This window comes from Poecile atricapillus, chromosome 1, assembly GCF_030490865.1.
Source record: "Poecile atricapillus isolate bPoeAtr1 chromosome 1, bPoeAtr1.hap1, whole genome shotgun sequence".
Taxonomy (NCBI): domain Eukaryota; kingdom Metazoa; phylum Chordata; class Aves; order Passeriformes; family Paridae; genus Poecile; species Poecile atricapillus.
The window spans coordinates 177,042,856-177,070,417 of NC_081249.1; the positions used below are offsets into that span (position 1 = coordinate 177,042,856).

The following is a 27,562-nucleotide window of genomic DNA, read 5'->3' on the forward strand; positions in this document are numbered from 1 at the left end:
AAAATGTAGGGAGTTGGTGTTTTCTCCATTTGGGGTCCACTTGATGTAATTTTTGTATGTTTGCTAACATGATTTTTCACCTTTGTCTTCATCAAACTGCAGTTCCATATTACATCTGAATTTACTGGCTGTGGTGGCTTGTGTGTATGCAAGGTACAATTTTTTATTCTCTGTTTTAACCTAAATCCATTTTTGCCCATAGCTGACCCATTGATGTGTTTCTTGCACCCACCTGTTTAAGGCAATACCAGAGGGTATATATATTATATATATATATATAAAATACAGGGTTTTAGCTTGTGAGAAGTCACCTGAATTGCCTGGTTCCACAGCATTTGTTTTTGATTTCCATCTGCCCATGGAGGAATTGTACACAGGGGATTTTGGACCTTCCCTGTGGATAGGATTTAGAGATTAAAAAAAAACAACAAACCAAACAAACAGCAATTTAGGAAGAAGTTATGAAGTGTGACAATATAATTCTCAACATGTAGTTTCCAAAACATAAACCATGTCTGTGTTTCATGTATTTTTGTGGGTAGGACATTGGTTCTTACCATAATGGAAGGTCGTATAACTCTCTCAGGTAATGACAAGGTACTTGCATAATAAACACACTTTTGGAATGTGGTTGTTTTTTTTTTTTTTTTATAATGGATAAAAAATTTTTGCAGCTCTGAGCAGCTACTTACAGAGAAAATAGCTCTCGTTGTATTGCAGATCTGTGGTCACAAATTACACTGCATAAACCATAGAACAGATGCCTCTGGTTAATGATGGTGAGGCAGAGGAGCAGAAGGACAGTAGTGGAAGATGATGAATGTTTGAAATGTCATTTTTACAGGAAGATAGGATTAATGCTTTTATGGGCAAAAATAACCAGCATTAGGAAGGCAGGAGCTGAGACTCAGAAATTAGTAATATGTTCTTTAATTGCTGCCCCAAATGGATCTATTTTAAGTACTCTTACAGCTCGTGGCATTGGAACATTGGAGTGCCTTTTAATCTTTAATGCATTTATCTCCTTAATCACCCTGGAAAGGCTCATCTGTGTTTTAAAGGTGGTGAGCAAAACCACGGAGGGGCCCTGTGAGCCCTCTGGTTTCACCAGGGAGCCTTTGGCAGAGTGGGGATTTGAAGGAGGGGAATTGAATCAGTGCTTGGGCATTGCCTTTCCCTGCTGGAGGCAGGATGGGCACACCTGCATTTCTCCCTGGGGTGGAAGCAAAGGATCACTCAGAGAGTCACCATCCTGACAGTCCATAGGAATCCCAGGTGGGAGAGGCTGGCAGGAGCCAGGATGAGGAGCATAACCAGCAAATTTTCCTTTTCCACATGTTCCAAGTGCAGCTGCCTGCAGCAATCCTGCCCCATCATAGGTATTTGTGTGGCACCAAGCACTGGCCATGCCAGGCCTGGGTTCCAGACAGCTGCAGACAGAAATGAGCAGTCTCAGGAGCAGAGATGATTATTTTTCCTGTCTTTCTGGGTGCCCAAGTAATTTATACAGTTCCATATGTTCCTTGCTAACTCCCCTTCCCTCTCCCAAGCAGCAGTGAAGCTCCCACCATCAATCTGTGCCTAACTCAGGTTTCTGTCCCTCGTGAGGGATGTGCACTCCCGTTGGAATTGCTTCTTTTTTACCTAAGAGATTGTTCATGGTTGCATCTTAATCCTGGAGCAGACTCATATTTAATCAGGTTTGTCTTGTCAGAGGGAATTCTGCATCCTGTCTGTGAGCAGTGGTGATCCTCTCTGCCAGCTCAGGGTGACATTTGCTGTTACAACAGCAGAGCAGCTCCCAAGAGGGGACAATTCACATCAGAGATGGCTTTTGCTCCTCATCACATCTAATTCCAAGGTGTTTTGGGCAGTGTGTCTCTCTAACATTCCTTCTTTCTTCAGCCTGCTTGCTCCTTGCTCAGCCCTGTGATCTTGGTCAGTGGGACCTTCCAGGAGACACAAACCTTGGACAAGTCTGAGCCCTGTGGCCCTGACCTTTTGTGCTCTTCCCTTTTCCATCCAGCACAAGACTGCAATGAGGCCAGTGTGTTTCAAAGGGAGGACAGGAACAGTGTGTCTGCTCCGTGAACTGGGATGAGGAGATTCCAACCACAGAGCATGAGCCCCTGATGAGCTGGAGCCACCTCAGTTCTTGTTCTCAAAGCAGAGATCATGGCTAAGGGAAGGGAACAGAGATGAGGGCAGTGGTTCAGTCACCACCCCTGGAGGGATTTAAAAGCTTTATGGTGTGGCACTTGGGGACATGGGTTAGTGGTGGCTAGTAGTTAGTAGTAGCACTGACTACAGTTAGTGCTGGGGGAATGGTCGGTCTTGATCTTTGAGGGGCTTTTCAGAGTAAACAGTCCTATGATCTGATGAGTAAATCAGAAGATTGGAGGGTGTCTTGGTGATTCCCAGCTCTGCTGTCAGAAGCAGGTGACACAAAACTGTTGCTCACAATAATCAGGCTGATATTTAACCCTGACATTTTTGTTGGAGTGTATCAGGAAACAGCAGCATTAAAACATCCTTGGATACATTACTTTGAAATACCAGCCCTTCCACAAAGTTTATGCATCCTGTGTCAGAGGAAGACTAAGCCCATTTGTTACCAGCCCTTAAGTGCTGCCTCCAGGGGCTAGGGGAGGATTTAGAGGCATTTTCTCAGTTTTGGCTCTGCCTTCCCTCTCCCTGCCCATGGAGAGGTTGGAACCCCATCAGACAAAGTATTAAACTGAAGTTGCAGGGAGGAGTGAAGAGATCCTGTCCATCCACGGCATTTCTGCTTCTTTTTCTTCAGTTTGGAGAGAGTTGGCATGGAGGCATGGAGAAATCATCTCCAATCATCCAAATCATCTGCCTGGTTGTGGGAGGAGAAGGAATTTTGGTCACCATGGCTGACATGGTTGGTGTGAGAGGTCCCAGTGACTGGGGAAAGTTTCTAATGGATGCAGGAATACGTGGATGAATCCAGGTCTGAGGGCTGCTGCCAATCCTGCCTGCCCTAATCCCCACTACCCTGCTAGGCAAATATTCCCTGAAGTATCTGCAAGGAGGATTCAGCAGCTTCTCTGGTGGAAACATCTGTGGAAGACTCCCCTGCACGGCTCAGGTGGGGGGGTCTTGGGTGATGTCTGTGCACACAGAGCATTAGGGAAGGTTTACTAAAGGGAACCCTTCACCAAAAGGGCTTTCAAGATCTGAAACAGGTTGCCCAGGGAAATGATTGTGTCACCAGCCCTGGAAGTGCTCAAAAAACATGGATATGATTTAGTGATGAAAACAGTGGTTGGACTTGATGATCTTTGCCATCTTTTCCAGCGTTAATGATTCTATGAAATTCTCCCTCCTTGGCTTGCTGGGCAGCACAGAAGGGCAGCTGCAGCAGCACCAGGCTCCTGGACTTTCCCAGCACAGGAAGACTCCTTCCAAAAGCCTTTCTGCTGCAGCTCCAGTTGCTCGTCAGCCCAAGAAAGCCAAGTTGGAAAACTCAGGCACGTGTCTGAGCATTTCTGACCTTCCCCAGCTGTCTGCCTCTATCCATCTGTTTGACACATCCTTTAAAGTTAGGATATGTCTGCCTTGGAACATGACTTTGCATTTACTGCTCCAGGTAATTTATCTTGGGTTATTTTTTTACCTGGATTCAAGGATAGGGTCCATTAGCCTGCTCTGTGCTCTGAAGGCTGGGCTGCATCTGCTGCCCAAGCTCCATCTGGCTTCCTCCAGCACGGTGAGGCAGGAATCCTTCTGGGCAGTCAGCTGCCTTGAGTTGCCTGTCCCCTGGCCTGTCAGCCCTGCTGGAATGTAAATCAAAGTGTCTTTGCTCTCTCTTTAATCTGCAGTAATCCTTGTCCTTTCCCACCCCTGCAGTTTCAGTGTACACACGTGTCACTTCTCAGTGTGCTTTGCCTCTTCTCCCACCCTTCAGTTTCTACATGTCAGAAAACTTGGCTCCATCTAGACACAGGAGCTGGTTTGGAGCCCCTCTCTCCCTGTGGATTTTGGCAGTCACTTAGCTTGATTGAAGAACACAGGCAGGGCTGTGCCATCCCTGGGTGAGAGTTGCTCATTTTTCCTTTGTGTGCCTGTCTGGGTGGCCTTTGCTGTGTAAAAAGAGGCTTGTCCTTACGTTGGAGGAATCACATTTATTTCCTAATAGTGATCTATACTGCAGTGCAAAAATCTGTCTGTTTTCATGGCATTCAGAAAATGGAGAGGGGATTGTGGAGGTTCATCAGCCTTGAATTGCCTCTGTCCTTCTGGGGATTTATGTCAGAGGCTGATCTTTGGGGTTAAAATGTTGGCCCCGTGGCAGAGCTGGTCAGAGAAAAATGGAGCAAAAGAGCTTTTTGCAACAAGTAGCAGGGAGACAGAGGGTAATTTTAAAATGTTCCTTCCTAATGAGACTGTAGATGCATTTTCAACTTGGACAGTGCAAACCAGAAATGACTGATGCTAAACTTGTCTCCCCTCTGGTGTTCACTCGGATTAAGACCCCTTGAGAATCAAAGGAGATTCAAGGTATTTCCTGGAAGGATGCTCTCTCTCTCTCTGTAAACATAGTTATACATAAATATGTAGAAGTTATTCTCTGCCTGAGAGTGAGTTAGGAACATATATTGGAAATAAGCAAATTGCTCAGATTTTTGTCTGACAAATAAAATAATTACCTCAGACCTCCAGCGGTTGTTGTTTTGCAGAGATGCTGAGTATCAACATCAATCACAGACAGGGGTCGATATGGTGAGAATTACTGGAGGCTTTTGCTTTCTTTTTTCTTTTTTCCCCCCCTTGTTTTTGAGTAATTCTAATCACAGCCTCATCCGAGCCTGGGCTGTAATAAAGGGTTTCAGCCAGGCTGCTCCCTGATAGCCTATCATTTATTTTAATATACCAGCAGCACCATCTGTGCTTGAGGCTTTATTAATGTGAAGTGAGGCTGAGAGGTTCTCCAGCCTGAGTCCTTTTTGAGGCTGTTTTTCCCAAATCCCTCTTTCCCCTCTGACTGCTCAGGCTGCCTTTCTCACTCGGGTGTGTGAATGGACTGGTTTTACAGGAGGGGCTGCTCAGCCTTCTGTTTCTTGTCCCTGTTTTGTTTAGCACATGCTGTGCTGCTGTCACTGTCCCCTGAAGCTGGATGTGCTGTTGCACCCTCAAAGCAGCTTAGGGATGCCCAAGCTGAGGTGATCCAGAGAATGCCCCAAAGTCCCTGTCAGGAACACAGCCCAGGAAGCCACCCCTGGCACTTGTGGCATCTTGGTCCTGTGCTTCTGCTGTGGGTGCCAGTTATTCCAGCATTTCCTTCTGCACACTTTGGGACAGGTCTAACTCCAGCAGAGGATTTCCAAGACCCCTCAATGGCTTTGGTGTGTGCTTTGGTTTAGGACTGAGGAGGGATCTCAGTGTCTGCTCTTCCAGTCCCACCAGAAGCTGTTTCTTCCTGTGAATGAGGGAGTTACTTTGCCCTGCTCAATCCTGGCATTCTTTACCCATAAGCAAATTCAGGAAAATGGTAAGATGGGGTTCAGTACAAATATCCAGGAAAATAACTTCCTCGTGGCTTTTGTAATTTTCTGTATGTGTTGGGACTGGTGAAATACAGCCTCATTTGATTTTTTGGTTTTAGGGAGTGTTGGGTAGAGGGCCAAGTGCCATGTCAGACCTGGTGAGTGTCCTGAGGGAAGCAGAGCTTTCTGGTTATGTCTGCTCTCCCATAGCCAGAATATGTTCCTGTGAGTGCTGTTTCACCTCTTAAGTCACAGTTTGCAGTGACTCTGTGGTGAATCAACCCTGCTCCAGTACAGCTGGATGGACTTTTCCAACCTAAATAATCCTGTGATTCTTTAATTGCAGTCTGGAGCAGGAGAGGCAGGGAGTTAAATTAACTTTTGGTAGACTGAGGCAGCCAGGAGCACATTTTGTTAAGGTGCATGTCTTAATGGAGCAGACAAAAGCTGGCAAAACTCAGCATTGCTCTGGTGAATGCTCTGGTCCCACAGCCTTGGGGCTGCAGGGGGATTCTCTGGGACTGGGAGCTGTTGTGCTTTGGGCTTAGCAAGGCTGCATCACTGTCTCCTTGTGTCTGACCTCAGCCTCTGCATCCTGACAAGCTCAGAGCAGGAGCCACAGTGGTTGTTTGGCCCAGCTTCAATGTCTCAAACCGTGGCAGATCACCCCTGCCTGGCTGCAGGAGGACAGAAATGCAGGGCTTGGGGTGCAGCTCCGTGACTCCTTCCAAAGGCACTGCAGGGGATTCTGTCCCCAGGGATGTCCCTGGAGCTGTGACTGCAGCTGGTGGGAGCTCCTGGGACAGTGCATGGACATAGCCTGGCACAGACAGTGGGACTTGATGATCTTAGAGGTCTTTCCCAGCCCTAATGGTTCCATGAGATGCTGCAGCACCACCCCTCAAACCAGAGCAGGCAACCCCAGTCGGAGTCATCTGCAGGAGGAAAAGCACATTCAGAGGTACTAATTGACAGCAGCAGTGATTAGTTATTAAGGTTTGCTTAGTCACTACTGTGTGGGCTCTGAAAATGAATATGAGGGTTTAAAGAAGTGGGACTTTCCGTTTTCTTAATATAATCTGGATGTGCTTCAAGCTCCTGCCAGCAGTTCCCATGGATAAATTATATAGTGTGGGTGGGCAGGAGAGTTCCCTTGTCCTCATCTCCCTGGGATGAGCCAGGAGAGGTCTGCAGCTACCTGGATTGCTCCTGAGAGTGCTGGAGTCCCCTCTGATGGCCTTGCAGCTCAGGTGTTTCCCTCCTCTGCTCTTCACTGCATAGAAATTAGATTGGATATTATGAAAAAATTCTTTAATCAAGGTATTGTCCAGCACTGGCACAGCTGCCCAGGGAAAGGGTGAATTCCTGGAGGGATTTAAAAGCTGTGGATGTGGCACTTGGAGACATGGGTGAGTGGTGGCCTTGATGATCTTAGATGGCTTTTCCAACCTAAGCAGTTCTATAGTTGTGTGATTCTAAAAGCAGATTTCACTAACAGGGTTCCCAGGTGATGAGTGTTGGACTCATCCTGCCCTGTCCCCAGCCCTGAGCAGGGAGGCAGAGATGTTCCCCATCTAAGATGCTCCCCAGAGTCACTCTGGGCTTGGGATGTGTGGGTGTTAATGTTCAGGGTAAATACATGGGGAAAAACAGGGCTTATTTTGCCTGGGTAAGTGTTTCTGAAAATAGTAGTGTTTCTGAAATCCTGGAGAAAATCCTAGGGACAGTCAAGTTCCAGGGGGAAATTGAGGCTGAGAGTTGTTTTTATTGTTAGTCCTGTAACCACAAGAGAGTGAATCTGAATGGCAAACTGGGGACTCTTGGCAAAGAGTAGAAATTAAAGCCTCTCTGTATGAGAGAATGGAGAGGATGATATAGTAGGATCCTGGAGGGATGTGGGGGATAAAGGAACAGAGAGAAAAATAACAGCCAGCATTTTAACTCTGAATACTCTGTGCCATTCTGCCCCTCTGTGCAAGAGGTGCAGTGTTTCCTCTTTTCCTCTGGAAAGGGAAACAGCAGAGATGGAAAGAGTATGAGGAAGAAGGAGGATCACCAAAAGGATAAATTAACATGGATAACCAGAGGATAAAAGGATAAATGGGATTCTTTGCAAGGAATGATGGCAGAGATCTCGTCCAGAGCCCCAGGAAGATGTGCTGGAGGAGTGTTGCTGTGTGATCTGTGCCATCTGTAAACTTTTCCTAGAAAAATGTTCTTGGTCACTGCCAGCTTCACAGAGCCAGCCTGACCTTTGGTCTGGCCCAAGCTGCCTCACCTGATTACAGTGAAAAGTGTTGCTTTTTCATGAGTCCTTGAGCAAATCACTTCCCCATGCCGTGCCTGAGTGCTGGTGTTCACAGATGGGACAATTCCAGTGCTCTCTGGGGGCTCATTCTTTTAGGTTCTTTTGGGCAGATACTGACTCTTCTTTGCATGTTTGTAGAGTGTTTGTGTGTGTGTGATCTCAGGTGGCCTTTCAGCTCTCACAATAATAGAAATTAATAACAAGAAATTCAGTCTCTTCCTCCTGTATTAGATTTTGCTCATTAAATGTTCACAGTTGCTGGGACAAAAGCTGGGTAAGTGAAAGGCTGGGGCTGGATCAGCAGTGAATTGGTGCAGGCAGGAGAGTGAGGAAGGGAAGTATCAGATCTGTGTTTGCCTTTCTCTGGGAGCCTTCAGAGATGGGATGTGGGGCTCAGCTGATGCAGTACAACCATCCTTATATTTCCTTCCTTTGGCACGAGGTTCCTCCTACAGCCCTTAACCACGTGCTGGGGACAGAAAACCCAAAAACTCTCTGGCAGGGAGCTGTGACTCAGGAAGGGAAGGGACCTTCCAAAGCACTTTCAGTGTCTTCCAAATTCACCAGGCTCCACATAAAACATTTTTATACTGAAATCAGAGATGGACCTTGTCAATAACTTAACTGAGGGACCAAAGACAGGCAGCTGAGTGCAGTTTAAATCTGTGTCATCCCCTTCCCTGGATGAGAACTTTGCCTGTTTTCTTTTGTGATCAGGCTGCCCTGCAGTTGCTGTCACTGTTGCACTGAGTTAATATCTCTCTTGCATGATCTTATCTCATGTCTTCAAGGCAGAAAAGCTGGTGCAATAGCACAGAAAGTCGTGGCATTTCCAGCAAGGCACCAGGTTTGCTTTGCTCAGCTTCCCAGGGTCTTGCTTGCTATTCCCAGATACCAAATGGGAACTTTCCTGAATGTATAAATTATCTGTGGATTCCCAAAGCTGGTTATGGGTCCCACAGCTCACATGGAAATGCATCGACCGTTGCTCCTTTGGTTTTGGTAGTTCTGTTTATCTCTTTGAAATGGACTTTAAAAATGAGACTTCAGCTCCTGCACCCCTTTGGGTTCAAGGAAATGTGGACAAAAAGCATTTCTCAGTCTGGAGAGATTGATAAATCAGGATGTTGTGATGAACTGGTTTGAGTCAACAGCTCTTTAGGCCTGTCAGTCAAACCTTTAACTAGGCTGGATCAGTAATTGCCCAAGGCTGTCAAACATATTCACAATATTACAGGGTAAGGCCAGTAAACGACTTTTCATGTTTGGGACTTAATCAGAAGTGCTCTGCAGTTTCATTGTTTTCTGTACCTACAGAGAATTTCAGATTTCAGGTGGCCCATAAAGGTTTTGTTTGTGCTGTGGAAAAGGCAGCTTTTCCCTTGGGAACTCCCTGTGCACAGTATTTGCAGTTAAAAACAGAAAAATTGCAGCTACTTGTTCAGAAGATTAAGGAGAGATTTTGACAACCCCAACCTCTTTCCTTACTAATATTTTGTTATTCTTGCAGCTAAGGTAAGAGCAGTTCACCTGTGAATTATAGAATCTCATCTTGTTTCAACCCATGGGCAGGGACACCTTCCGTTAGACCAGGTTGCTCCAAGCCCTGTCCAAGCTGGATTTGAACATTCCAGGAGTGGGGCAACCACAGCTTCTCTGGGCAAGCTCTACCAGTCCCACACCACCCTCAGCATCAAGAATTTTCCCCTGACATCTCATCTAAGTATCTTGTCCCTTAAAACCACAGTGTGATCAGGCCACTACAAAAAATAAGTTAAAAAAGTGTCCTCTGCTTATTTCTTCCTTATGGTTTGTCAGTGACTTCCTTCTGTGTCTCTCTGCAGAGTTTATCTTCCTAGAGGGTTGAGAGCACCCTTGTCAAGCCAACAGAAAATTTTCTGGCCCATTTGGTGGTCCTTGGAAAGCAAGCAGTACCAAGTGACCTTCAGCACTTAGACCATAAACACTTGCTGCTACTTTGAAGGCAGATTGACCTCTGAGGCTTTATCCAGATAATGTTGTGAAGGTTCTCTTGCATCAAATTGTTTCTTCATTATTTGAACAGATGATGGCAGCAAAATCAGGAGTTGACTCAGAGATACTCAAAATACCTTCCTAGAGCCACATCATATCACTGTCCTAATCAGAGAGTGGGCTCTGAGCTGTTCCAATCAGAGTAATGCCCTTTCAGGGTAAGTAAATTGTTACTGATTATCTTAATCTGCTTGGAGAAGCTCCAGATCTCTTCATTTCTGAGCAGAAGGAAGGGAGAATGCCCCAGTGCTGGGTGTGTGTTTGGGACAGCAGCAAACCCCACGGGCACTGGAGGCACACAGGAACAGTGCTCTGTGCCAAGTGTGAAGCAAATGGGAAGTGTGGATAGCAGAGGATCCAAGGGTAAATCAACCCTTTCACTGCAGGGCCATGCAAAGCTTCTCTGGGAGGTGGTGATGATTTTATAAAGTTCAGTGGGTGGCAGCAAATTTCACCAAGATTTTAGGATATTAATTTGTCTGCAAATCCTCACCTGTAATTGTTAATAGGTGCTGCAGAGAAAAGAGAGGTTTTGCTTCACAGCAGCCCCTGGAACGGCCTCTCCACTGCAATCAAACAATATGTGAGGACCTTGGGTGCAAGACCAGAGGGATGTGGAGGTAGAGCTAGTGCTTAGTTTGGTGTTAACCCTCTCAAGCCAGGGCACCTCTCTCAGGTGTAGATAAAATCTGAAGGAGAACCAGGAGCTGCAGGCTCCAGGTGATGGCCAGGCACTGCTCCAGTTTGCTGCTGGGTCCCACCAGTGCAGTTTTGCACCATCAGCCCCATGAAACCGGATTTGTTTGTCTGGGGGTTGAATTTGGTCTTGTGCCCTTTTGAAAAGCAGATCAGAAGAGGCCAGGTCCTACCACAGCCCACACCTTGAAGCTGCCTATCTAGACATAAATCAAAATTGCTCCTCTCCAAAGAATTTCCCTTCAGTTTTTTAAAGTGTTTGAAATCAGCCAGTTTCCCCCATGCAAGCTAAAAATGGAGCTGCCTTCTCCACCTTTTGGTCTGCCCAGTTTATTTGTAGCTCCTTCATTTGGACAGACCAGGGTAAGCCACGTTCTGCCTCCTGCAAGAGTTTTTGTCTGTCAAACTTGCTTTCTTCTCATCCAGCATAGGCTCAGTGAAACCTTTTTGTTTGATTGCCATCATCAGGTGTCTGGGTCATTATTACTGAGGAATACCCACAGAATTACACCTGTGCTGAAGATGTTTGCAGCTTTTCCCTCTGTTTTCTTTGCTGGCTTTGGGTCTCCATTTGGCTGTAAATAGAATCAGAGAATCACAGGATGGTTTTGCTGGGAGGGGACCCTGAAGAGCATCAGTTCCACCCCCTGCCATGCCCAGGGACACCTTCCACTATCCCAGGTTGCTCCAAGCCCCATCCAACCTGGCCTTGGACACTGCCAGGGATGGGGCAGCCCCAGCTTCTCTGGGCACCCCGTGCCAGGGCCTTGCCACCCTCACAGGGAACAATTTCCTCCTAATATCTAATTTAGCCCTGCTGTCTGTCAGTGTGAAGCCATTCCCCCTTGTCCTGTCCCTCCAGGCCCTTGTAAAAAGTCTCTTTCCACCTTTGCTGTCAGCTCCCTTCAGGCACTGGAAGGCCACAGTGAGGTCACCCCAGAGCCTTCTCTTTTCCAGGCTGAACAAGCCCAGCTCTCCCAGGCTTTCCTCTCAGCAGAGGGGCTCCAGCCCCCAAATCATCTTGGTGGCCTCCTCTGGACTCCAGCAGGTCAATGTCCCTCCTGTACACCCCAGAGCTGGATACAACACATCCTGTCACTGCTGTCAGCTTTGAATTCCCAGTCAGCAGATGAAGATGCTTGTTTATATTAGAGAACTGTTGTGAGTGCAATTAATAAAGCTGCGAAGCTGAAAAGTAGTTGAAGAGCTAAATATCATTATATAATGAGACCTCCTTCCTAGTAAATGATGTGAAAAATGATTTCTTGCAAAGAATAACAAATTGCCGTGGCTTTTTACCCTAATTGTAGATGCTTGATTCTAATTTGTTGTTTGTCATTTCCATGTAAATGAAGAGTCTTAGCTATAATTACCACATTTATGGCAAACAAGATACTATCATTTTCCAATGCTCACGAAGCACTGGCATGTTTAGAAATAGAAGAACTGAATAATTATCCCCCTTGTGCAGCTCTAGGGAGGGGTCTACAAGTCACTGTATCCAGCTCTGTGTGCCAAACAGGTCTTGCACAAAGGCAGCTGATGCCATTAACCCTCTTCTATATTTGGGGAGCCAACTCAGAGACATGAAGTGACTTTCCCAGTGCACTCAGCAATGCTCCAGCTGCCCAGATCCCTCTGGACAGCATCTTCTTGTCTTCAGTGTCACAACACAAAAGATAGCAGAGCCATTGTTTTGGTTGGCACTGGATTTCCTGGTTTGTCCCAGTTATCCCAGTTCAGAGCAGCTGTGGCTGCCCCATCCCTGGCAGTGTTCCAGGCCAGGTTGGACATTGGGGCTTGGAGCACCCTGGGATAGTGGAAGCTGTCCCTGCCCATGGCAGGAGGGTGGAACAAGATGATCTTTAAGGTTCCTTGCAGGCCAAACCATTGTGTGACTCTGGTGATTCTCTGCTCCACCAGAATCTGCCTTTTCCTTTGCACAGTTCCCAGTGTGTGCAGTCATAAATCAGAGTGCTGAGGCTTCTGACCATGGGAGGCTGTGCAGCATCACTGACCTGACCCCACACCACGGGCTTGGGATGAGCCCACATCTGTGTGACCTTCCTCCACAAAGGCCTCGTTGTGACACAAGCCCAGAGAGTGTAATGTCCCATGGAGATGGCAGTCCCCAGTCAGGAAAGGGCTGCAGGATGTCACAGTGACAAAATATGAGGATTGTCCTGCTGGGTTCCATCCCATCCCAGGCCCTCTGCTCCTCTGGCACCAGGCTGCTGCCAGTGTTGGGCACAGCATGCAGTGAGGCCAAAGCCTTTGCCTGAGAGGTGACTCCAAAACCACCTCAAAATATTCCCCTGAGCCTTTTCCTCTGGGAAATCATTTTAAGGCAGCTGCCAGATTCTGTGTGGGGCCTGCCAGCAGCAGGGAGTGAGCACGTGTCCCCTGGAGGGGCTGTTTCCTCCTGGGAATGGATCCATCACCCTGGTGCTTGTGGAGGGATGATTCCTGTAGGCACCAAGCAGCCTGGAAGGACAAGAAGGATGTCTGATTGATGTTTCATTTCAGCCAGTGCTGTAGGAGCGCTTCCTGATGCATCAGATCCTGGTGCTTGGCACATGCTGGGGCCTGCTCTTAAATGATGGCCTCAGGGCCATGCCAGGGCCTGCCTCGGCAGTGCCCATGCTGCAGGGTGCCACTGTTCCTTCCAGGAGCTTTGCTGCCAGGGAATTCTCATTCCCAGCACTTTGGCTCCGTGCCCTGTGCCGTCACCTCCCTGTCTGCCTGGCTTCCAGAGTGTTTCCTGGAGCTCAGAGCCTCAGCAGCAGCCTGCAGGTTCCTGGCTCTCCTGTGACCTCCCTGCCCTCCAAGGAGTGCTGGAATTCCTGGAGTTTTCCAGGCTTCTTAGGGGATAAAATCTGCCACTGACTCAGCCATTTGTAGACAGAGGAATAAATCGCTGGCAGTGTAAACCCACTGTAAAATCACTGTGCAGCTCCTGAGATCCTGCTGTGTCCATGTTCTCTCCTCATGGATTGTTTTGCCCTTTGCTCATTCCCTTCTACCTCTGTCATTTTCTGAGGGCCCATTCCCATAGATGTACCTGGAATGTTTAAAGTAGTTGGGAATAGTTTTGGCAAAACTGCCAGAGGGCAGGGTTAGATGGGATATTTGGAAGAAATTCTCCCCTGTGTGGATGGGGAGGTCCTGGGTGCCCAGAGGAGCTGTGGCTGCCCCTGGATACCTGGAAGTGTCCAAGGCCAGGCTGAATGGGGCTTGGAGCCACCTGGGAAAGTGGAAGGTGTCCATGGCAGGGGGTTGGAACAGGATGCTTTAAATAATGGCATCCTAAAGAACATTTGTTCCCCAAAAATCCCATTCTACTGTGATTTATTATTTGTACTGTCTTAGCTCCCAGAAGATCCCACACAGATGGAGGTGTTACAGTAGGGACTATTAAACTATGAAGGAAGAGGCTGTCACACAAGGAAAAGAAACACAAGTGACCAACTAAGCCATGATCTATTGTATCTTTAATATTCCCACAGTAAGGATGGAAAATGGAGTAAGAGATCAATTTATTTGCCCATAGTTATACAAGAAGTCAGGGACAGCTGTCAGGAACTTTAAGGCCCCATTTGGTGTTTGATCACAAGAGAATTGAATCACAGTGGGAATTGATGCTCAGTTCTGGATGCAGGGGGAATGTGGGATAAAACTTGTCCTGTTAGCAAACATAAGCAAGTTCATTTTCCTTTTGGGACTAACACTGGATAAGCTGCTCTTCCCAAGTATTTGCAGGAAAATGAGTCTCTGTGATAATCAGACTTTATTTTTAGCATCTAATCGATGCTCAGGGCTTTGTGGTTTAATTACTGGAATAATTGTTTGCTGAAAACACAGTCTAATACCTGTTTTTTCCTTCAAAGGTCAACTCCATCATTTTTGTTTCCAACCATTTAGTCCTTTATTGATCTTTATGTCATTTCATGGGGAGTGCTGCGTCTTGACAGAGGAAATAAAGGCCAAAACTTGAAATAAGAGAAATAAAATCTTTTTCTTAAACACAAAAATAGAAAATCCCCTATTTCAGCCCTTGCTGCTGGCAAATCCTTCATACAGTGTCTCCAGGAAATAGGATTCTGAAAACTACTTTTGTTCTTTATGGAAGGAAAAAAAGCAAACCAAGATTCTTTTCCAATCCTGATTAATATCAGACATAAACTGAAGCACAAAAAGAAATTTTGCAGCGTAGCTGCTGATCCCTTAAAGTAGATAAGGCCATGGGCTCTGTCAGGAGGGTGGGAAGATCTCTCTGGTTTGCATTTGGAGAGGGCTGAGTGAGAAATGCCCTCTCCTCTCAGTATAGGGGAGTGTCACGTGGCTTCAGCTGGAGATTTGGAAGATATTTAATCAAATTACAGCCACCACCGTTTTGCTGCTGTGAGATGCTGTTGGAGCAGAGGGATCCATGAGGTGTTCTCCACCTGCAGCTTCTCCACCTTTTCCACTCCTCCTATCACTGAGACCTGACATTTAGTTTTAATTTGCAAAAAATCTATTGTGGGAGGGGCTGCTGGGCTATGGAGCAAAAAACAGGCTTGGTGAAAAATGGGCATTATAAGGTAGCATGGGACCAAATTCCATCTTGTGCTTTTTAATAAATATAAAATAATTTTTAATAAATAATATATATCTATATTATATATATATAATATATATATTATATGGAATATATATTGTATTTGTCCTAGCTTAGGGCAAATTTGGGAGAGAACCTCCAAATGGAGGTTATAATATATAGAATAATTTTTTTAAACTATAACTGTAAATATAACTATAACTATAAACATAGTTATAACCCTAACTTTATATTTATATTTATATTTATATTTATATTTATATTTATATTTATATTTATATTTATATTTATATTTATATTTATATTTATATTTATATTTACCATGGAGCCTGCTGGCAGGAGCAAGGAAGGATTTCTCTTCCAGGGCAGCATACTTGGCTGCTGTGAACTGGGAGGTGACAAACTGAGGATTGCAGTGGCCTCAAAGCTGCTCCAAGAAATCATCCAGTAGGGAATCATGGAATCACAGAAGGGTTGGGACTGGAAGTGACCTTGCAGACCCTCTCTGTTCACACCTCTGCAGGGTGGGCAGGGACATCTTCCACTAGCCCAGGTTGCCCCAAGCCCCATCCAACCTGGCCTTGGCTGCACTTGCTGGGGAAGGAAATGTTTCCCCTCAAGGCATCACCCTGTAAATTGGCAGAGCCATTAAATCTGTTGGATTTATAGTCTGTTCTATTCTACTTCTTGATAACTTTACCAAATTGTAAGTGTTTGGACCAAGATTATTCCACAGTGCTTGTCCCAGACCTTTTAAAAAACACTTTGGCTGAAGAAATCCACCTGCTCCAGTGGATAAATCATGGGAAGAATAAACCATGAATAAATTTTCTATTGGAGACGTCTGAAAAAAAAATATTTGTACAGCAAAATTTAGAATTGAGAGTGCAGGGATCAGAAAAACTCTGGTGAGAGGTCTATCAGGGCTTTGGAAAAAGTGCTGGAAAAGCCTGGAAAGCATTCTTTAATAGAATTTGGCTCTTCAGCTGCTGCTTCTAGGTAGTTCTGTTTGGATAGTGGTAGGTAAATAAACAGCACACAGATGCCACCTTAAAAAGGTTATTAAAGCTGAAAAGTCAATGCTCATATTTTTCATCTTCAGCAGGATACAGCTTTGATGATGAGGAGCCTCCAGGGGGACCTTAGAGCCCCTTCCAGGGGCTCCAGGAGAGATGGAGAAGGACTTCAGACATGGGCATGAAGTGACAGGACAGGAGGGAATGGCTTCAAACTGCCAGAGGGCAGAGTTAGATGGGATATTGGGAAGGAATTCATAGCTGTGAGAGTGGGGAGGTCCTGGCACAGGGTGCCCAGAGAAGCTGTGGCTGCCCCTGGATCCCTGGCAGTGCCCAAGGCCACGTTGGAGGGGGTTTGGCACAACCTGGGATAGTGGAAGCTGTCTCTGCTCATGGCAGGGGCTTGGAACCAGATGGGTTTTAAGTTCCCTTTAACCCAGCCCAGGCTGTGGTTCTCTGAAAACGGGTGAATCTGGACATTTTCAGCACAGGAGAACGCCATGAGCTGAGGCAGGGTGGATTCTCTCTGCTGGTGACGCCTGTGTTGCTCCAGGAGCTGTGCCAGGGCAGAGGGAGGGAGAAACTGATCCCACGTGTGCTCCAGCATGGAAATTGCCATTTCCATAAACAAAGTTTGCATTTCCTCTCCCAGAGCAGACACAGCTTTTGAGTGCAGTGTGATCCAGTAAATATTTAATCATACAACAAATTGTGACGGCCAGTTCTCAGCAGCGTCCTGCTGATGCCTTTTAGGATAATAAGAGGTTTTGTACCTTGGCTTGGTTTTAACATCTTGTGCCTGTCTGGGGCAATTGAGGGAGAAACAAATAATATGTAGATGTCAATATGTGTTCTGAAGGCCCCACAGAAGAGCTGAGTTCACAGAGAAATGCCAAGGCACAAGGGCAGTGCCTTTGCCAGCCTCAGCAAGGGGCTGCTCACTGTGGACAGAAAAAGTGGAAGACAGCTTAAAAAGTGCAAGGGAAAAGGAAAAGGAAGAACCAGACCTAATGCCACAGGGAACAGAGTGTCAAAAGGGTTGGTAAGGTCAGGGAAGGAGTTGAGAAGCCCATTTTAGGTCCTGCTTTCTGGGTGAGCGTGGTGAGTTGTCTCCCCATCTCCATTTCTTTTCCAAGAGATTTGTGGCAGTCTTGGGTTGCAACCAGGCTTGGACAGGCAGGGAAAAGGGTGAAATGGAACAGTTCAGGGACCAGACAGTGCCATGGTTGCTATTAAAGGTCACTGGGTTAATTCAAAGCTCACCCAAGCAAAGTTTTTATCTGAAAACATGAATGGTAATTGTCAGTTTGACATTTGTTTGATTATCCCAGCTGTTCAAGTCTTCTTGAGTTGGGTAATTCATGAATCAACATTCCCATCAGGTAGGTGTAGTTGTTCTGGAATTAAAAATATGCTGCTTTCCAGCCAGATGCCATTTTCTTTATTATTTATTTGTGCTAGTAAGTAAATTGAAAATTGTGCTTTTTTAAGGGAAAGGAGCTGATGCACCCTTGTGCCATTAAGTTGTCAGAGCTGAGCAGATGAAGCACGAAGCATTTCTGCAAAATTGTTCTCACAAGTCTCATTTGGGAAAAAAGTTCAACCTGTGAGAGAAAGGGATGAAATCTGTAATGGAGCAGTGCAGGTTGCTTGGTATATACAGACTGATTGAAAGTAATCAATCTTTTCCTTATTTTTTACACTTTGACCAGCTCTCCTTTGCTGAAAGAGTGCAGGTTTGGATTAGATATTAGGAGAAAATCCTTGACTGTGAGGGTGGTGAGGCCCTGGCACAGGTTGTCCAGAGAAGCTGAGGATCCCCCACCCCTGGCAGTGCCACATTTTCACCTGGGGGTCGTGGTGGAGAGTTATTAAAAGGAAAAGTCATGGATGAACCTTCATCAGTAGCAGGATGGAGTTCTGGAATGAAGCTGTAAGTGCTGGATTTGAAAACCAGGCAACATCTGCAGGGACGAGTGATAATGTGCCATGGCAAAACAGAATTGCTTTAACTGATGATTAAAACCAGGATATGATTAAAACAAGCTGATTAGATGAAACCAAAGTGACAAGACAAAGCAGCAGGCCATCCAAGAGGGGAGGGGGAGGCACAACTGATGGCAGTAGGGCATGAATTATTGATTGAAATCTCCACCAGAAGTCTTTGCATTTTCTTATCTGGGAAGGGAAAGAATGAATGAGAAGCGAACAGAATTATTAAGCAGCTTTATCATTGCATTGGAGTGGATAATTAAGCAATTAGGATTACTAAAAGTTGGCAAAGCAGGAGGCCCTGAGGACTTGTGCTCCTGATTTCAGAGGAGGGTGGAGAGGGAAAAGCCTTTGGTGAGAGATGAGATGGAGCCTTGTGGTGAGGCTGAAAGGCAGAGCCAGGCTCTGGCACCCAGTCCCCTGCAGCTGCCAGGACAGAGGGGGCACAGGAGACCTGGATAATGAAAAGGAGCTCATCTGAAGATGGACAATCCTTGGAACAGCAGCAGGGAGGGAGAGCAGGAGCCAAGGCCTCAGCATAAAAAGGGTCTGGACCCAGGTGAGTCCAGAGGAGACCACAAAGATGCTGTGAGGGCTGGAGACAGGCTGGGAGAGATGGGAGCATTCAGCCTGGAGAAGAGAAGGCTCTGGGGTGACCTCAGAGCACCTTCTGATTTTGGGCATCCAGGGCTATATTCCCACTGCTGTCCCCTCCTGAGCCTCCCACCTGCATCTGCCAAAACCTGAACTTTCCAAAGGGTTTTGCTCACAGGGAATTGTGACTGTCCCTTTGGGCCAGGTCCCTCCAGAAAGGGCCACAGGCTGTTGCTTAGCTCTGCAAATGAGCCTCACTTCTTTAGCTGGCACCAGAGCATCTGAATAGCTGCACATTTTAAAGGGGAAAGCTGGGTAAAACTGACTAAAAATAGCACATTGCATCTGTAACTGTCTGAATTCATCCTGGGCTGCTCTGAGGCTGATGCCAGAGGACCGTGCTCCTCCTCTGTGCTCCTGACTGGCTTAACCCTAAGCTATATGTTATTTAAAATTAATTTGCAGAGATGCAGACATTATATAAATCACTGAGGGAATGTCAGATTATGTATGTAATTTGCAGAAGTGCTCCACACTCATCTTACTTAGCTCCCCATGAAACCAAGGGATCAAAACTAAGCTGAGGCAGAGAGTTTGGAGCAGTCACCATCCTGAAAGTGCCATGGAAAATGAGCCAGCACTGCAGACACTTGTTACTAATTCACACCCAGAGATTCTTGCTATTTCTTCAGGACATTCAGCGATCAGAGAAAGGAGGAATAAAGGGGATGATGAAAAATACATGGGCTAGAGTATTTCTTACTAATTATTTGCTTGGCCTCATTGGCAAGTCACCTGGTGTTCTTGGAGAGTGCTGCATTTTCATGGGAAGGTGCCAGCCACAAAGTTCCTCTCCCAAGACCAAGCCAGAATATTAATTATGGATTCTGTTGCATAATTAGAGTCTGAAGCCCAGAGTTAATTGATGGTAGCTGCTTAGCATAGCTATCAATTCTACCTTGAAATGATGCTCTGTCTCCTGCCCCCACACACATGTGGTGTCCTCAGATGGGTAAATCATTGGAGCAGCTCGGTTTTGGTGACACGGTGGCTTGTGATTTCCTCCCAGGTGTTAGAACAGTGTTGTGCATTGGTGAGATGTGAGAAGTGCTTGTAATTCATGGTAATCCAGTGCTCCTTGACTTGTCCTGGCCCCAGCCTGACAGGTCTGGGACCTTGGCTGTGACAGCTCCATGCTCTCTGCTCCTTCCTGGTGCAGCCCTGCCAGGACCCTGAAGGGTTTCTGATCTCCTGCTGCCTGAATCTCATTAATGTGGGGCCAGTGTCTTCCACTAGCAGAGGTCAGAGGCTGTGGCTGCATTAGAGCATCCCCTGGAGAGGTGCCTAGTCAGGGAGAAATCACCTTGGCTTGTTTTTCCCGTGGCCTGGGTTGATTCCCAGAGGCACCTGACGTGTTCTGCACGCCTGAAAACAAGGCTGTGTTTGATGGCAAACAAATGTGTAATAGCAAATAAAGATTTGTACTCCTGAGCTGGTGGACCCCAGCAGGCATGCTGCTGCTGTTGTGTGGAGCAGAGGGGAGCAAAGGCAGAATCTGTGTTCATTAAAAATAGGTGATAGGATATTCTTAGCTCAGCCCCTGCCTCTGCCTCGGCAGAAATACTCCGGAGTTAATTGCTGCCGTTGTTCAGCTGCAGGAAAGTGGGTCGGCTATTGATGAGATCACTGATCCCATATAATTGTTGGGAAAGATGTAAAAATAGGCTTTGTGCTCAGCTGGAGCTTGGGGCAGCCGAGCACAGCGTGCACACACTGCAGGTGTCCCCCAGCCCTGGGTCTGCAGCTCTGTGGCTGTGCCACTGTCACCTCCTGGCACTGTCACACCTGCAAAGCCAGCCCAGGGCAGCCATGGGTTTCCTTCCTCTCTGGGATTCCGCTGGGAGCCACCTCCAGGCCATGCAGGCTTGGGCTGGCAGAGAGGGATTGTGGTGGCACTTTTATAAATTGAGTTTTTCATAGCTTAGTCTATGCAGGCCAGGAGTAATGGTGGGAAGAGCTGATAAAACAAGACCTCTTGTCCTCTTCTAGTGCTCTGTGTGTCCCTCTCCTGGATAATTCATCTTTTTTCTCAGCTTTCCATCAGAGATAAGTGTACCTGTGCCTCTTCCACACGTGTTCACCTTCAGCCAATTTGGGATCCTTCTGATTGGAAGGTGTTGTGTTGCTAACACTTCAAAGGGAGTATTCAAATCTCTTTGAACTTGTGTTCTATCTGAGACATAAAATAGCAATTTGCTATTTTATTTATTTATATCTATTGTCCTGAGGCATAAAATAGCCCTTTGATATTTTATTTATTTATATTTATTGTTCTATTTGAGACATAAAATAGCCATTTGCTGCTGGCCTTCCCGTTTCCCCTCCCCAAGGCTCCTTTCAGAAGGGTGCTCTGAGTGCTGAAGGTGCACATGCAGGCACTGATATTGCTAATTCAAGCTTTGAAGGGACGTTTTATAACAAAGCAGGCTTGGAAATCAGGTCTAAGTCCATAAACTGTGTGTTACATTTGGGATTTAATGCACCCTGGAAGAAATATCCCTCAGAAGGACATTGCTGCATCCAAGAGTCCCCTGTGCCTTTAGCATTGTCCTCCTGGAGAGATGGGAATCCTTGAAAAAACACAGTTGCTGAGCCCTAAAAAACCCCCAACATTTAACTGTTTATTGCTTCTTACCTCTGAGCAGGAATTTGTTAAAATCCTGGTGGATCCCTGTGGGTGTTCTGCGCTCGACACCCCAGTGCCCTGTGGTGTCAATGACTCCTGCACCCACTGCTGAGCCCTTGCAGCTCTTTGAGATCAGTGAATATTTCATCCCAAAGCACATTACAGAATTTTAATTCTCAGCTGTCATATTTCACGGGACTTATTTAACTGTTAGGAGAAGAAAGTCACACTGCTGGCGGTATAAATTTGCTTGGTTTAGTGATTTAGCACCTCCAGTGCTATCCCAGCCCTCTGGAGGCTTCTCAGAGCAGGCAGTGGCTTTTCCAGAAAAGCAGGGGAATAAAAGGCAGTGAATAATAGATTTTTAGCCATCATTACAAGCTACACAAAGTACAGGGAAGAATATCCACACAGAGGAGGGGATAACTGCACTGTGAGGTTTTCTCCTCGTCACACACCCCAGTGTGTGTATGAGAAGTGATGGTCAAAAACCCACAACCTGAAATTCTGGTTTTTATCTTCCTTTTTCAATCACTCTGAAGATGTGAATTGCTCAGGCAAAGGTGAGCTACTTGCCTGCCAACTCACTCCAAGAGTTTCTTGCATTGATTTGCTGCATTTGCTTTTTCTCATGAATGAGAAAAGAGGAAATCTGAGGTTCAGCCTTACCAGCTTGTCAATTTAATTGCTGTCTATTTTAATGTTACCACTATTGTTCATTACAAATTAATAGAAGTAACATGATTACAGCTTTTATTTTTCCTTATTTTTCAGTGAGAAGCTGGATGGAGAAGCTGAAAGATAAGGTAGGAAGCTGAGAGTTTCAGTTCCTTTCAAAGCAAAACCACTTTTACTTGCAGGAATAAATAAGTTCTTGTCAGTGCACTTCTTTATCTCTACACAGACAGTTGAGAAAGGGCTTAAAATTTTCTCTGGGAGGCAAATGAACCAGATGCTGCTGGTATAGAGTGGATCCACAATAAATCCCTGATGGGTTGTAACTAAGGGCAGGAGGGACAGAAGTGTTTGATTGATTTCTCTGCACCAGAAAATGACCTTGTCAGATAACTTGAGTTACTTTCTTTTATTCCCCCTTAATTTACCATAGAATAGTTTTGGTTGGAAAGGACTTTTGGAAGTCCATCTAGTCCAACCCCTCTGCACTGAGCAGGGATATCTTCCACCAGATCAGGATCAGGTTGCTTAGGACCCTGTCCAACCTGACCTGGAATGTTTCCAGGGTAAAGAATTTCATTCCACCCCTTTTCCCTAAGTGCTGAGCTCAGTTCTGGATCCAAATCAGGAGGGTCTGGTGCTGCTCTCTGGTGAGAGGCTGCATGCCATGCCAGTGCCTCTGGATCAGGCCTTTCCTACCTCCACGTGCTGCAAATCCCTGGAAGGACAATGATCAAACACAGTAAAACTGGCAAGGTAACAGACCCTGATCGTTCCTCCCTGCCATCACAGGGGGCTGGTCCATGGGATCAAGAGCTGTGCCAGCCACAGGCAGTGATGGCTTTTTAAGCTCTGCTGCCCAGGAGCAAATATTGACATTTCAGAATGGTTGTGAAGCCTTCCAAGTGTTGTGCTGCTGACAGCAGAGCCATGAAGCTGGAAATGAGGTGACAGCAGGAACATTTCGTGACTCAAAAGGCCTTGGGAATTCTTGAACAGGATCAGAGCCAGTAGAAACAAAAACCATCCCAAGGAGGGAGAGTGATCTCTGAAAACACAACTCTGAGCTTGGGCAAACTCACCCAACCAGCCCAGCCTTCCCACGTGGTCCACACCAAATTTCAGCAGCACTTTCACCATCAAGTCAGAGCAGAGAAACAGGGTCTGGGTGTCTGTTTCCTAATGCTGGGGAGTGGGAGGGTTTAAGGCAGGTTCTGCCCAGCCCTTGTTGAGTTGCCTTTCTGCCTGCACTAGGAGGGAGGCAAGCCTAGAGCAAGCTCTGCTCACAGCAGAGCTCCTTGGCCTGGGATTCATCCAGAGCAGAGGCTGAAAGGACAGAGAATGGTTTTCCCAGTGAAGGTAAAGAGCAGCCAGAGGCTGGCTGTGTGTCTGGAGGGATTGCAGCATGCACAGCTCACCTGCTCATGCCAACACGTGGCACAGCACGAGCTTGGGGACATCGGTGTCTTCTCACTGAAGCTGTAGCTCTCACATCTTTCCTCTTGTCACCTTGTTGGCCACCTCTGCCCTTCCCTGTGGCAGAGGGGCTGCATGTTCCTGTCTCCAGCAGAGCTCTGGAGAGTCTGAACTCGTCCAGGCAGACCCTGGTGTATCTGAGGATCCACTGGTGTCCACTTCAGGGAGAGACTCCTGAGCCACCTCCCTCCCTTGGGGAACAGCAAAGCTTTCACCTGGCTCACATTTTTCCTTAGAAAATCCCAACAAAAAACACTCCCACTCCTAAACAGTTGCTGGTGTAGTGAATCACTTGCAAATGAGCCTGTTCACCCCATTCCCTCCTCTTCCTAGTTGAGTTTATCAGCACCAGTGTTTTTTGCCCCTCTCATTTGCCTCTGTTTTATCAGCCCTCCATCCAGAAGAGGATTCCAGCCCATATTTGAGAGATATGTCCTTCCCTGTCCCTCAGGAGTGGAGGCTGTGGGACCAGGACTGTGGGTCAGGGACAGATTCATGTCTGGTCTCCTGCAGTCTGTGCAAATGCTGCATTTGGTGTGGCAAATAATGGACATGAAGTTCCTCTGAAATTCTCATGGTGTTATCTCAAAGCCCAGCAGGGCCAGGAAGGTCACAAGCATGGACTGGGTGTATTTAAAGCACCCCTAAAGAAGTTAATCTTCCCCATAAAGGGGTAAAAATGTGGCTTTGGCCTGTGAAAGGGGGTTTTCTACCAAGAAAGTGCAGAAGCTCTCAGAAATTGGGCTTCAAGACACAGAAGGGTTGGGTTTGCATCACATCACAGGGTTTTGGGGCATAAAACATTGATCTGGGGGCTGGGGGGAACCTGTCAAAGGCCATGGGCTGGTCAGGCGTGATAAAGGCTCACAGACAGGCTGAGGATCTCATTGTGATTTCTGACATGGAAACTCAACTGGGCAGCAGCTAAAAGCCATTTGCAGCCTCCCCTCACTGCCCATGCCAGCAGCAAAGTTCCAGAAATAGAAAACCTCACGCTGCACTAATTAGGTCACCCAATTAAGGCATCTTAATTGCCTCATGGAGACACAGCCTTCAGCTGTGTCCTCACTAACCTCTTTTTTCAGGAGCTGGGCTCAGGGATGCAGCCCCTTCCCAGCACCTGAGCTGAACAGGGCTGGGTTTTCTGGGAGGGTGTTCAGGGAATGGGAATGCATGGGAATGCAGTTTAAGATCCCTCAAGCTTTGGGATCCAGACACAGAGCTGTTAACTATGTAAAAAGCACTGAGTAGGATCTTGGGGGAGCAGACCAGCCTTCCTTGGCATTGTGCCTGCCCCAGATGAAGGCAGATATTTTCATTCTCCAGGTAAGTGTATGAAGGCAGGGTACTGCACCTGAATAGCTTTTTTATTTCCTCCCAGTCAGTGGGTTATGGAAGAGAGGTTACAGTGGTGTGTGCTGTGTTGTATTTTAAAGGCACAGATGAAGACAAGTGGTTGTAAGTAAAGGACTGAGGCTTGCTAGGAGCTGTCTGATGGTCCAGCACTGGTGCCTGTGTCCCTTGGCAGGTGTAAAATCTCTTCTGGGGGGTGTAGCAGGCAAAGGGTGAAGCTGTAGTGGCACAGCAGAGGATTCTGGTGCAGTGAGGAGAGGCAGGGCTGCAGAGGGGGGAGCAGGCTGTACCTGCCTCCCTTGCAGCACTGAGCCCACCAGCCCAAATTAGGTGAGGATTCTGAGCAATCTGGCATTTTAAAGCTTATGTTCATTTTCATTTCAAGCAGTAAAATATAAAATAACAGGCACTTGGGAATATTTTCCTAAGGATTTAAAGTGTTTAGATGTGTAGTTTTAGATTAGTCATGCTGTCTGTATTTTATTTTTTTAATGGGCAGTGCAAACACACAGATCCCAGCGATTGAATTAGGCCTGGTTAATTTTTCTGTGCTCCCCTTAAGGCCAGCTGAAGGTGTGTGCCCTCCCTCTGTGTCATCATCCTGCTGCCATGCAGGGGACCCCTTCCCATGCAAAGCCAGTGTTTGGCTCAAAGATTTGGAGCACAAAGCCGAGGAGGCCTTGGAGTGGCTCGAGATCACCTTCCTTTGGCAGCCAGGCTTTTCCTTCACACCTGCATCCCTATTGAGACACTTCACCCCAGCACTCACCCAAATTATTCCCTCTCCTGAAGGCAGGCAAGCGCTGCAGGGTCTCAGCTGACAGTTTCTGTCAGGAAAAGCTGAGTTGTGGTGGTGACCATCTGGCTCCTGGAGTGAAGCTTAGTCTCTGGAAGCAGGAATCATCCCATGCAGGCAGGTGATGGGGACTCAAATCCAATAAACTTTGAGGAAATCACCGTAGGGATATATTGCAGCCCTTGGCTGGTGGAAATGACTGAAAGGATGGCTTTGGGAGTGTTGCTCTGCTCCTCTCTTTTCCATTTAGGCAGGATACATGTCGGGGATGCTGGTTCCTGTGGGAGTTGGAATAGCCGGAGCCCTCTTCATCCTGGGAGCGCTCTACAGCATTAAGATTATGAATCGCCGGAGGAGAAACGGCTCAAAGAGACATAAAAGGAAGGTATGGAAACTGCCAGGAAAAGGTATGGAAACTGTGAACCCTTCTGGCTGTAAAGATAACACAGCCTGGGCAGGGTCTGTCTGAGCTGGAGTGTCCGGGGTGCCTCTGCTACAGGATGGGGGCATCCGAATTCTCTTCATTCTGTTCCTTCTCGCACGTGGACCTCTCTGATGTTTGTTTTCCTCCCCCAGCAGAGGGAATTTAACAGCATGCAGGACCGAGTCATGCTCTTGGCCGACAGCTCTGAAGACGAATTTTGAGTGGAGCTGCGGTGTCCTTGGGAGAGCCGGTGACTTTTCAGAGGAGGGAGGGAGGGAGAGAGGGGGAGACGAAGAACGAGCGATGATTTTTCTGCTGCAGCGCTGCTCCCTCGGCTGCCCCAGGCAGGGGTGGTGTCCCCAGCCGAATGACAATGACAATGCTATGCTCTACGTGTGCCACCCGTGATGTTTGTTTTGATACAGTAGTGGAGATCTCACACTCGCCCCCGGCGCCTCATTCAGAGCCACAGCTGGAGCTGATCCACGTGGATGATTATTTTCCTCTTGCCCTGGTGTACTGTTTTGGTCCTGGCTGGCAGTAATCTAATCATAACAATTGCTCTCACCCATCCCAGGAATGGAAATCTTTACTGTGAATGACTTCTGTCCAATTCATTTTAAATGTTACATTACCTGAGCTAGAGTTCATTAGTGCTAAGATTAGCTGCTCTGCTTAATTAATGAGTTGTAAGCCTGAACTGTATCCCTGGCTGCCCGAGAAGTGCCCGTGTTCAGGGCTCTTGATACAGTTTGAAGCACATTTCTGCCCTTGGGTGCCCCCACTGTCACCCCTTTCTTCCTTCAGCTCTGCTCCACGCTGCTTGGAGACGCAGGAATGGCCTCAGCACCTGATTCCACCATGAAATTCCTTGTCCATGTCCAACCAGCACTGTCTGTTACAGCACAATAAATACCAGCGCTCACCTACTGACAGGTGGTCTTGCCTGGATCTCTTGGCTTTTGTGTGCAAGGAAGTGAGAGAAGAGGCAGGTCAGAGACTTCCCCAGCTTCTGCCTCCTGTTGGAAGGACACTAGCTCCAGGTTCATCTCTTACCAAGGCTGCATTCCCATAGGGATGAGAGTGGAGCCTCTGTACCCCTTTACCCCGCTGGAAAATGCATTTTCAGCCCCTGACAGCTGCGTGAACAGCAGCGGCTCTGGGGAGTCTGGATGGGTCTTGTTTCACAGGATGGTTTGGGTTGGAAGGGACTCTCAAGGGACCTGGTTCCAATTCTCACACCTTCCACTAGACCAGGTTGCTCCAAGCCTCATCCAGTCTGGCCTGGAAAACTTCCAGGGAGCCACAGATTCCCTGGACAACCGGTCTCCAGGTCATGGAACAGAGAAAGGCACTAAAGGCTGGGGAGCAGGTGGCAGTCACTGTTGAGGGATTCATG

The 27,562-nt window shown here is 47.0% G+C and overlaps 1 protein-coding gene across 1 annotated transcript in view; it reads left to right on the forward strand.

Moving 5' to 3' along the window:
• The window catches only part of ARMH4 (armadillo like helical domain containing 4), a 51,275-nt gene extending 24,182 nt beyond the window's left edge, over positions 1 to 27,093 (forward strand). The window contains exons 6-8 of the mRNA XM_058850770.1: positions 22,214 to 22,245; positions 25,990 to 26,124; positions 26,316 to 27,093. Of these exons, the coding sequence (XP_058706753.1) occupies positions 22,214 to 22,245; positions 25,990 to 26,124; positions 26,316 to 26,384 (236 nt within the window). The 3' untranslated portion in view covers positions 26,385 to 27,093. The remainder of the gene's footprint in view (positions 1 to 22,213; positions 22,246 to 25,989; positions 26,125 to 26,315) is intronic.
• The last annotated feature ends 469 nt before the right edge of the window (positions 27,094 to 27,562 follow it).